The sequence below is a fragment of the Quercus lobata genome, chromosome 8 (assembly GCF_001633185.2).
Source record: "Quercus lobata isolate SW786 chromosome 8, ValleyOak3.0 Primary Assembly, whole genome shotgun sequence".
Taxonomy (NCBI): Eukaryota; Viridiplantae; Streptophyta; class Magnoliopsida; order Fagales; family Fagaceae; genus Quercus; species Quercus lobata.
In genome coordinates, this window is record NC_044911.1 from 8,692,687 (window position 1) to 8,705,340 (window position 12,654).

Sequence of the window (12,654 nt, forward strand, 5' to 3'; positions counted from 1 at the left end):
ATAAATACCTCTCAGGAGGTAGGCCATAACTCTCAATTTCTTCTCTTCATTTTTTTCTTTCCAAAATTAGCTGCTAACTTGAGTTTTGGAGTGCTTATTGCCACCTAGGGTGGCATTATGCCCTTCTCGGCTGGACCCCAGCTATGTTGGACTTCAATAGAGCTTGTTTCCTTTTAGAGCTATGTCCCTTGAATTCTCAGGCCCAGCCCCCAGCCCCCAGTTGCCTGGGCCGGAGAGCATTGGTACCAGACCATTTCTCTTGCGAGTCAAGTGTTGGGGATTAAGGGTTTGGTTCATCAATAAAGAAATTTATTTTAATGAGTTAATTAATGGACCGACTACACTAACAGACACATTAATTCTTTTCTTGACTGTGTCTCATTATTTCTACTGGTGCATATTATTGTAGGAAGAGAGAACAAAAACTGCCTTGATGGGCTTCGATATCCTGAGGTTTTTTTTTTTTTTTTTTCTTTGTTAAAATTCGACTACAATGTTTCTTGTGGCATTTGACCCTTGGAAACCATTTGCAACTCCTACATTTCAAAACTTATGTATGTCTTAGTAAAATAAAAAAGGAGGAAAAATGAAGGCCAAACTACACTTTTGGTCCTCCAATAATGGGGTATTTTCATTTTTGTTTCTCAAATTTTAAAATCAAGTCAATTTTGTAATAGATAAAATTCTCTCAGCTACCTGTAGCTTTCTATTGTAGAACATGTTAGGCAGTTAGTTGTTAAGAGTCGTTTGGAAGAATCTGGTTAATCTGTTGTATATACATCAATTTTGTTAGTATATATTTCTGTAATTAATCCTACTCCTCTGGTGTATAAGGAGTTCTCTGGACAGAATAATAATTAATGAGAATTCAGCATCATATTCTCTCTCTCTCTCTCTCTCTCTCTCTCTCTCTCTCTGTCAACCTCCTGCTCTATTCTTCATCCTATCATCTTCTTTCTTGTTTAGTGTTAGAAACTGTCAGGTCTCTGATGCATTTTCTTCAAAACCAGCATAAATTTCGACTTCACCAATGAATCCCACAATGTATGCATCATCATCTTTGAAAATTTGGAAACTACTAATATGTGAACCAAGCTTCAGTAACTTGTCATCACATTCAAAACCTAAATTGTCCCTGACATCCAAATGCACAAGCTTCTTGTAGCCCCGCAGAATTCTCTGCAAGTTCAAACTCGTCCGACTAAGGTTTGCCTGTCTCAGGTTTGAGTACTTTATGTTTGGCAGAAGGGTGGGAATGGCTCAAACACCTAAAACACTCAAAAATATTTTTGTGCTTGAATTAACAAAGATTGAGCATGTGAAAACACATTTCATCAAGTACAATCACACAAATGAATATGGCATTTATTGAACATAAACTTGTGTGTTGTGTGTGGATATCAACAATGAGATAGTCCTTAGTCTAATGTGAAACTTCAATGATCAATTCAACCAAGGCATACACAATTAGCACTAGATCAAGTGATCCATCTCAATTATAGAAATATGTATATATGACCTCCCACAAAACTTGATAACATATCTTGGAGCTTTACATTTGACTCCACTTTCAAACATAACATATTATCATTTTGATCTTTTGAGACAATCACCTCTCATTGTGAGAGTGATATTTGATATTTCACTTTAAAGATCTAGCCTTTGGCTTTTTGAATAAACATTCACTTTAATATAAGGTCGCTTACCCTTTTTCCTAGTCGAATACTAGAATGTGCGACAGGCTTTTGCAGCTCAATTTCCCTTTTCATTTGGAGATTTACATTTGGTGAGCTCTTCTTAGCAAAAACAAAAATAAAGAGTGGGAAGATATATATACACAAGTCTATGCAAGTCTCAAGATCAACATAACCATTCACTAATCATTCATGACAAGTTTGAAGATCTATTTACAACAATCACATAGATTTCAAGATTTCTCCCACAGTGATATGAGTGCAAAGAAACAAGCAATGCTCGATAATGCACAAAGCCATTAGCACAAAGGTACAAGGCAAAACAGGTTTTGAGACAAAAACTCAACAATGTCAATCAAACATTTTGATTTTCTAATTTTTATGTGATTTTTAGATTTTTGACACTAGAAGAAAAAAATTGATCAAAAACAAAAAGAAACAAAATCAAAAGTATGCACAAGTAGACAAGCAAACAACCATCAGCAAAAACAACAGGCAAACAAACAAACATCGCCGCAAGCATAGGAAGTATTAATGCATGGACATGTTGTAATGCTTATGCATGAGTACCCTTTTTCACCCACACGTCACTTGCGTTTGGGGTGATTTCCTTATAGGATTGGGTACGGGAGTTAGGGCTTTCAAACCTTCGTGAGAAGCTTTCCAAGCAGTTGGTGAATACACCAATCATATTCATCACGTTCATCATTCCGGGATCACCATTTTGATCTCTAGATTGTTCACCTGCCCAATTTCTTCTATCATTTCTAGGTCCTCGTGACTTTGAGGAGTTGCACTATTCTTTACTCTCAACTTTTGGCAATTTGGTCGAGTATGCCCTTGAAGTCCGCAATGATGACACACATAAGTTGATCTAGGACCTCTTTGTGGTCGTGGACGAGACTTGGCACGAGATTCAGACCTACCCACATACTGATTGCAGGGATTCAACAACCGTTGGTTCTCCACATTCTTCTTCTCCTCCATCTTGAGCTTCTCAGCAGTAAGGTCAACTACAACTGGATCTTTAACCTTTACAAACTTCACTTCTTTAGTGACAGTTCCAAATGAGTTACTTCCTCCGGTATATCCCAATCCGGATTTGTCTGAAAAACTCTTTTGAGATGAAATAACATCATCTAGCTTCTTGGTGGTGACCCTCTCTATTTTAGCATTTACTTACACAACCTCTTACTCAAGAAATCTCACTTTTGTGTAAGTTTCGGACAGCTCACCATTCAGTGTTTCTATCTCACATTTGGCCTCCCTATATCGGATTAGGATACTTTTATAATCCTCCTCTGCCTTCTTCATTTTTCTCACAGCAGCCTTGGCCACCCTTGTGTACTCACCCGACTTCTCTAGGAGTAAGTTATAATTCTCTTGAAGATTGGCTGTGCTTTCATCTTCTTCAGCATCTGATTCTTCAACAATTCCCAGTGATTCTTCATCACTATGTTCTCCAAGGTCTCATACAAGCAGATTCAACTCGTCTGAAAACTCAACATGAGCAATAGTCATAAAAGCTGAGTAGTTCCCCTCTCCATCACAGCTTTCTTCAAATTCTGAGTCAGATGAATCCGAGTCACTCAATGTCGTGGCATACACTTTGCCTTTCGATTTCAAATAATTCGGACATTTCTTCTTAAAGTGTCCATGCCCGTTACATTCGAAACAAGTGACACCTTGTGTAGGTTGAGATTCTTTTCCATCTTTCCTTTTGAATTCCTTTTTCTCCCTTCCTGAACTTTGGAATTTTTCTTTATCACCAAATTTGCCATTATTTTTGAATTTCAAGAATTTTCTGAAATTTTTGATAAGGTATGCAACATCTTTGTCAACCACATCTTCTCCCGATGAGTCTTGATCTTCCACCTTCTCATTAATGGTCTTAAGAGTAAGAGATTTACTCTTCCGTTGATTGGGCAGCGACATCTCATAAGTCTGAGGAGAACCAACCAGCTCCTGGACTTTGATGTCATCAAGGTCCTTGCTCTCTTCAATCGCTGTCACTTTGGCGCGAAAACTTTCCGGCAATGATCGAAGGATCTTTCTTACAATTTTAGAATCCTCCGTTTTCTCCCCCAAATTGAACTTGCTGACAACCACCTCATTTAGCTTCCCATTGAAAGAGTCAAAGGACTCATCCTCACTCATTTTGAGCTCCTCAAACCGAGTGGTCAGCATTTGCAACTTGGTGTCTTTAACTTTCTTCGTGCCTTCGTAGGTGGTTTCCAAAATCTCCCATACTTCTTTGGCAACGGTAATGTGGGAGATCCTGTGAAATTCATCTGGAGACACACCACAGAAAATAGCATTTAGTGCTTTACTGTTAGCATTAGATGCAGCGAGTGCTGCCTTATCCCATATGGATTTGGCTGTCTCAGGTCTGGTCCAACCAATCTCAACAGCATCCCAAACAGATTCATCAATAGAACACAGAAAAACTCTCATGCGAACCTTCCAAAAAGCATAATTACTACTATCAAAATATGGAGGTGCATTTAGGGATTGAGACCGATCCATCTCAAAAGGGAGTCAAGGATCACACAATGGTATTGAAACCAGTAAAAGTGTACCTACTCTGATACTAATTGAAAGTTCAAATATGTGTATAAACACCCTTGAACGTTTAGACCCCCAAATTACAACTTAACCAATTCAAGCATTATGTCAAACAACTAGTGTGCGGAAAATTAACATAAGCTATAATATGGAATTGGTAAAACTATCTAAGCCAAATTAAAATCACAACCCACAGCAGATAATAAAAAGGCAAAGATAAAAGGGAAGGAAGATGCAAACACAAAGACAACACGCGATGTGTTATCGAAAAGGAAACCGAAGCCCTCGGCGTAAAACCTCTCCGCCGCCCTCCAAGCAATAAACAATCCACTAGAAAATATAGTTGAGATACATGGACAGCAATAGACCCTCCAAACCTAATCTACCCAGTGCACTTAAGCCCTCCAAGCTTCTTGCTTCAACGAGGTTGCGCCGAACCTTTTTCTTTTCTAGCTTCCCGGATTCCGCTACTAGACCGTAACATCAACCAATGAAGATTGGTTCCTTCCTAACTGCTTCCCAGAAATCCAAACAACTCTCTCACAGTGATGAATATGGTGAGAATAAGGTTTGGTAAAATGTCTCTCAAGGATTTGACAATGGAGAGGAAGAGAGTTAAGGAATTTGAAGAGACTCTAATATATAGATTGTGGGTGAATCAATCTTGTTTTTCTTTAGGGTTTCTCTCTCAAAATTCTCTCTGGAAGCTCTCTTACATTTGTGGGTAAAAGGGGTATTTATACTGGAGTGGGAGAGGAATGTGAAACGTCAGGATTTACAAAACAGGAGTAGCTTGCGGCTTGATCTCACGACTTGACTAAGTCAAGAGATCTAGTCGCGAGATAACCGTATGGCCAGTTGTCCTGTTTTGTCCTGTAGTGCTCCAGCTAGCATGAATGTTCACCTTCCGGTATGCTTGGCACGTGTGCTGCGTCTGGAGGCTTGCAGCCGCGAGTCACCCGCGAGGCCAAGCCGCGAGTCTCTGTTTTCTTGCACACTCTTGAGCAAACTTCACTCTATCTCACTCACTACCCTTACAACAAACCCACCTAAATACAGGGTTACTAAATGCTGAAATACAAGCAAATTTGGCACGGAATAAAGCCAATTAGATGGTTGAATAAATTCAACCTTACACATTTGAAGGATAATGTTTAAAGATACAATACCTAGCTAGAAAATCCTAATTCCTATTGCTAGTGTTTTTCACTTAGGGAATTGATTTTGTTCTTAAAAGTGGATGATGATACCATAATATCACCCCTAAAGAATGAAAAGAAGAAGAAGAAGAAGATTTTTACAAATATCACCCTTAAATTTGGTTCTTGAACTTTTGCTTTGAACAATTAACCCCCCTACACTTTAGTTTTGTAACAAATAAGACCTTAAGTTGATATTTTCCATTAAATTGAATTAAATAAATCAAATAATGTGTATATGATAAAATAATGATATTTTAAAATTATTGATGATGTGGATTAAACTATGTGTATATTATATGATTAAATGTGCTAGTTTTTTTTTTTTTTTTTTTTTTTTTTGAGCATCTAAATGTGCTAGTTTTTAATGGAAAACACTAATCAAATGTTTATAATTTGTTATAAAACTAAAGTGTAGGGAGTAAATTGTTGAAATTAAAAGTCTAAGTACTAAATTGACATTCATATTAAAGCCCATTGAAATTATCCCAACCAAGTAATTCAAACTTCAAACAGAAGGTTAAATATATATATATATATATATATATTGAATCAAGGTTTCTTCATTTTTAATTGCGAGACATTGACTTAAGGTAATAAAATACTACTAAAATACAAGAAGAATATTAAAGGGGTTTCAATTACAATTAAAAAAAATGGAGGTCTCTCTCTAGGCCTTTATTAAGGCAGAGGAAATGCAATTTGTATTTTGTGGGGCCTTTGTAGCCCTAAGAGCATTCACATCAGCTCTTGCATAATTGTGTATGAATGTGTAAAATACACATTTTGACCATTTTTACACATTTTGAAGCAAAAAACACACTACATCAGTCCATCTAAAATCATGCATAATCATCTAAAATTTTCAACAAGCTACAGTACCCGTGTAAATTTACACGGGCACTGTAGCATGTGTATTTAGTTTTTTATTAATTTCCGTTCGCACCAATTTTTCTCTCTCGTCTCCGTGCACAATGACCTCAACTCCTCATCTTCTTTTCCACAGATGCACACAAACACATCCTCACAGAAAAATCAACACAGAAATATACTTGCTAAAAAAAAAAAATCTTTTCCTCAGATGCACACAAACACATCCTCACAGAAAAATCAACACAGAAATATACTTGCCAAAAAAAAAATCTTTTCCTCAGATGCACACAAACACATCCTCACAGAAAAACCAACACAGAGATATACTTGCTAAAAAAAAAAAAAAAAACCCAAACGGAAAAACAAACAAACCCAAACGGAAAAACAAAAAAGAGACAGATCGGTGCTTATCGGAACGATCGGAGCTCATGGGTCTCGCTTGGTCGGAGCTCGTGTGTCTCGCTTGGTCGGAGCTCATGGGTATGGGTCTTGATCGGAGCTAGGAGCTATGGATCGGTGCTCGGAGCTATGGATCGGTGCTGCTGTGGATCGATGCTTGTGATTGGAGCTGTGGATCGGTGATCGGAGCTGTGGATCGGTGCTGTGGATCGGTGATCGAAGCTGTGGATCGATACTTGTGATCGGAGCTGTGGATCGATGATCGGAGCTGTGATCAGAGCTGTGATGATGTGGATTGGTTTGTGACCGAAAGGGAGAGAGATGAGACAGAGAGATAGACCGAGAGGGAGAGACCGGGTATGGAGAGATAGAAGAGAGAGAGAGAAATCAGAAAATATGATGGAGAAGGAGAGAGAGCGCGTATTAAAACCGGTGAGGTGAGAGAAATAATAAAATAATTAAGTAAATTGATTATTTAAATAAGAGGGGTGATAGAATAGATGAACTGATGTGGGTGTTTTGTAAAAATGATAGTATAAAATAGAAAAAGTAGGTTTTTGGTGTAAAATAGAAGGAATCTTTTAAATGAGCTGATGTGAATGCTCTAATTTGACAAGCATTGATTTATTATAAAAGCAGAGTGTGGGTATGCATGGATTCTCCAAAAACCATCCAAAAGCAAAATCAACAAAATAACTTATCCTTCACATGGAGATGAGTCATGAATGATGATGGTGATGAAGAAATTGTCGAGAATGGGCGGCTCTCTCTCTCTCTCTCTCACCCTACTTTCTTATCCCATACTGACTTGGTTACACACACAAATAATAATAAAAAAGTTGTGTATGTTGGAAAAATTATATATAATCTTAGATAGCAAAAGAAAACGCCAAGAAGATAAACAATGGAAAATTGAGGGAAAAGCCCCACTTTCGGTATACCTTGGCAGATGCTGTCCTCTCACCAAACTTAATGCCAAACTAATGCTACCAAACACTCCTACCTGTAAATGTGCATGACACATGCCATTGCATATATACCCTTTTTTTTTTAAAGATCTCACATTCTCTTTAATTTGTACCATATCCATATATGTGTTAGATTATTGGTGTTTTTTTCTTTTCTTTTTCAAAGGGATCTCTCAAATGATTCCACCATGATAATTTTCAAAATAAGATTGTGGATTGGAATCGGAGCTTGATTAGGGTTAAACAATTATTGGTATGGTTCGAGGAGAGGTTATACTGCATGCTCTTAATGAAGTTATATGTGTCAAAGGTCATATGGCACATTAGTAATATAAATGATCAAACCAACATTCAATACAGGACACTTCAGATGCATCAAGGAAAAAGTCTTAGTAAACATGTCATAACACATGCAGTCTAGGAATAGCACAAGGAAGAAATCAAATGCAAAACATAAAACACTATTCAAAGTAAATAGAGTTTAAGAAAAAGGGGTCAGAGAGAAATCATTTCTTATGACATCTACAAGCCTTAAAGCTTTCATATTTGATGGTATTGACATCATCCTCACTGCCTATACAACTTACCAATTGAGAATCAAAAAACCATAAACTAATAATAATAAGTCAATAGCAGAAATTCCATGGCAGATACTCAAACCATAACAAAATGGAATTAGGCACACCTGCTACAGAAAAAAAAAAAAAAAATTCTTTGCCAAGATATGCCAACCTACACAAATGGGGTAGAACAACCAAATAACAGTATCTAACTACACAACCAAGATTGACTACCCATATACGCTGTAAGGACAAATTCCCAACAACAAACAAACCAAAATACAAGATAATGCAAAGCTAAACAACCACATATCCACTTGGCAAATAGCAGGAAGAAAAATCTGCAAAAGCTGGAGAGTTGTACAGGTTTTTTTGTAATATAAATTCAAACATAGAAAATACATGACATTTTATATAAGCTAAAATGTTAGGATTACTTACATGACAGTGGCCTACTAGAATCTACAACAAAATCACATAATAAAAGAGTCAAGACCTTTTGCTAAGATCACAAAATACATATCAAGGCCTAAAGTCAGCTACACCCAAAAAATGCCACAAAATACATATCACGGCCTAGAATTAGTTACTACCAAAATAAGGTTGGAACAAGACATCACCAACATCATCAACCCAACGAATGACTTGATCTTTGTTTTGCAAGGATTTCCTTTTTGAGTCCATCATAAAAAGCTTTTTGGTCTTCGTTCATGCCACTTGTGTCTAGCATCATAATTCTTTCATTCTCTTTCAACTCTTGCAAGCGAACCTTTTCCGCTTTGATACGTACTCTCTCTTTTTCGGCTACACAACCTTCTTCAAGAACTTTCATTTTCTTTTTCAAATATTCCGTTGCAATATCTTTCCCATCATCTTTTCTCTTTCGATTAGCCTTTTCAGCTTTTCTACCTATTGGCCTCTCGAAATCCATAATGCCATCAACCCCCACTCCTTGATCTATTAAATCTGGAGTTTGAGGCATTTCTTTTCTTGAATCTCCCCTAGGCATAGTAGATGCCCACTTTGGATAATCCTTCAAGATTAGCCAACAATGTTCAAATTGAAAAACGGAACCGTGAATTTCTTTAAACAATTCCTTTGCTTTCTCAATCTAAAAAAAATTAAATAAATATAACATAATTAGTTTCTTCAAACAATTCATTTGTGTTGTAAACCTAAAAAAATTAAAGACCATTGCAAAATTTATACCTTGTCATGAGCCGTGGTTCCACTTTCATTCTTTGCTTCAATTTTAGCTAAGACCCAACAAATTTAACTGTTTCCCTATTAATTGTTCCCCATCGGGTTGTTAGGGATGCAACACTACGTGTAGAATCAGTCTTGTGGTCCATAAAGTATTTCACAACTTTACCATAAAATGTTGTTTTATGTTGCTCATTACCATACACAGGATCACACTGGTATTGAGCCATGCTGCTACAAGCAGCTTATCTTCCTCAGCACTGAAGTTGACACCACGTGCTTGTTTTTTCTTAGAAGTGGCAACTTCATCATTCAGTGGAGAATCTTCGACTAACAGGGGACTACTTTCAGATACATCGAAAATTTCATCCTCAAGATTAATATTCCCCCGTACGAGATCAGTGAATGATGAATAATTCCTTGAGTCCATGCTCTAAATAGATATGGAGACTGCTTGTTCTGGTTTGTTAATTACAACAAAATATATCATTACTAAACTTTGTCAATGTATCTCTCTAGCAAATTTGCCAAACTCAAAATGTGAGCCCTCATCAAACACATGCACATGTGAGAGTCGACCCCCCCCCCCCCCCCCAATACGTGAGGCATGGATTCACACAAACACTTGTGAATCCACGCCTCACTCTTTAAGGAAGGTGATCATTATGACTGCCTATGTGACTAAGTCACCACATGGGTTAATATCATATTTTACTTTGACCAAGGCAAAAGCATCATTTTTAATGTTGAATTATTTTCATTAAGTTGGCTGACTATCTCAAAAATACTTTTGCCTAATATTAACATGAAGTAATTCCCACAGCATATAATAAGAAATTATTGTTTTGACTTGTCCTGGCTGGAGCAACAGAGAAGACTGTCGGATAGAGTAATTCCCACAGCCTAATATTTTCATTTGTTTTGTTTTGTTTTTAAGAATAAGTAGACTATAATAAGGTTAAAGACAAGAGCAACAGAGAAGATTGTCGAATAGATTAATTTAGGCAAAACAAATTCATAACACAGCAAATAGCACATATGAACAGAATATAGAGAGAATCAAAACTAGACATTGAAATACCAAGAGAATCACAGAGAAGATGGAGAACTTACCTGTACAGTGAATCGATGAAATAGTATCGCCCAAATAGAGTAAGACCAGTGAGCTATTCCTGTCGTGATTCTCGAGCACAGATTTCACCAGGGTCTCTTTCACGAAACTGGAAGTCCACTCACAAAGTTCTTGCGCCAAGAATTGATTCAAAGAGCCTACTCTCTAATGAGACGAAAGGGCCCAGTCAGTTCACCAGGATATAGAACAGAGAGGAGAGACCCACAACCCAAAGGCCTACGCCCACGCCGATCACAATCGGAAAATAAAACCAGACCCACAATCGGAAATCACAACCACAACCCAGACCCACAACCAGACCGACGCTGATAGAACAGAGAGGACAGAGCGAACAAAGGGGGAAAAAAAAACCGGTGAAGGATATAGATCAGTGATGGTAGAGACAAAATTGATGGTGGCTCATATTCATGAACGGGAAGACAATAAAGCAACGGGGAAGACCCACAACCAGACCGACGCCGATAGAATAGAGAGGACAGAGTGAACAAAAGGGGAAAAAAAACTGGTGAAGGATATAGATCAGTGATGGTAGAAACGAAATTGATAGTGGCTCATATTCATGAACGGGAAGACAATAGAGCAACGGGGAAGAGGGAAGAAGAAAGAGAATGGGAGAGTGGAGATGGAGGCAGTGAGCTGAAGGAGAAATGAAAGAGATATGAGGGTTGAAAGAGAAATAAAAAATTAATAAACCAATATACCACAGTGTACCATACAGTTGTATATTTGTGATTTTACTGTAGCAAGTTGCAAAAAATATAACATTTACAACATCTGATAAATGGGCTTAAACTGGGTTTGGTGTGGGATATGTGCCAAATATATTTGGCACATATCTCACATCTACTGTGGGTGCTCTTAGCTGCTGACTTGAGTTTTGGAGTGCTCATTGCCGCCTAGCATGGCATTATGCCCTTCTTGGCTGGACCCTAGCTATGTTGGGCTTCAGTAGAGCTTCTTTCCCATAGAGCCATGTCCCTTGAATTCCCAGGCCCAGCCCTCAGTTGCCTGGGCCGGAGAGCATTGGTACCAGACCATTTCTCTTGCGAGTCAAGTGTTGGGGATTAAGGGTTTGGTTCATCAATAAAGAAATTTATTGTAATGAGTTAATTAATGGACCGACTACACTAACAGACATTATTTCTTTTCTTGATTGTGACTCATTATTTCTACTGGTGCATATTATTATCGTAGGAAGAGAGAACAAAAACTAACTTGATGGGCTTTGATATCCTGAGTTTTTTTTTTTTTTTTTTCTCCGTTAAAATTGGACTACAATGTTTCTTGTGGCGTCTGACCCTTGTAAACCATTTCCAACTCCATTTCAAAACTTATGTATGTCAAAGTAAAAAAGGAGGAAAAATGAAGGCCAAACTACAATTTTGGTCCTCCAATAATGGGGTATTTTCATTTTTGTTTCTCAAATTTTAAAATCAAGTCAATTTTGTAATAAATAAAATTCTCAGCTACCTGTAGCTTTCTATTGTAGAAAATGTTAGGCAGTTAGTTGTTAAGTGTCGTTTGGAAGAATCTGGTTAATCTGTTGTATATGCATCAATTTTCTTAGTATATATTTCTGTAATTAATCCTACTCCTCTGGTGTATAAGGAGTTCTCTGTACAGAATAATAATTAATGAGAATTCAGCATCATATTCTCTCTCTCTCTCTGTCAACCTCCTGCTCTATTCTTCATCCTATCATCTTCTTTCTTGTTTAGTGTTAGAAACTGTCAGGTCTCTGGTGCATTTTCTTCAAAACCAGCATAAATTTCGACTTCACCAATGAATCCTACAATGTATGCATCATCATCTTTGAAAATTTGGAAATTACTAATATGTGAACCAAGCTTCAGTAAGTTGTCATCACATTCAAAACCTAAATTGTCCCTGACATCCAAATGCACAAGCTTCTTGTAGCCCTGCAGAATTCTCTTCAGGTTCAAACTCGTCCGGCTAATGTTTGCCCGTCTCAGGTTTCAGTACTTTATGTTTGGCAAAAGGGTGGGAATGGCTGCTGCTACGCGTCTCCCAATATATGCTGTAGAATCAGTCAATGTCTAA

At 37.5% G+C, this 12,654-nt stretch overlaps 1 protein-coding gene and 1 non-coding gene across 2 annotated transcripts; both read right to left on the reverse strand.

Moving 5' to 3' along the window:
- Positions 1 to 8,189: 8,189 nt before the first annotated feature.
- LOC115958711 lies at positions 8,190 to 8,274 on the reverse strand. Its single transcript, XR_004084634.1, has one exon. It is a non-coding gene; the product is annotated as a small nucleolar RNA snoR116 (small nucleolar RNA).
- Positions 8,275 to 8,856: 582 nt separating this feature from the next.
- On the reverse strand, positions 8,857 to 9,891 carry LOC115956288. The gene is made up of 3 exons (XM_031074712.1): positions 9,666 to 9,891; positions 9,468 to 9,514; positions 8,857 to 9,369 (listed from the first exon to the last, which is right to left on the reverse strand). The coding sequence occupies exons 1-3, from the start codon at positions 9,889 to 9,891 to the stop codon at positions 8,887 to 8,889; spliced, it is 756 nt and encodes a 251-aa protein (XP_030930572.1). The 3' UTR covers positions 8,857 to 8,886.
- Between the last annotated feature and the right edge of the window lie 2,763 nt (positions 9,892 to 12,654).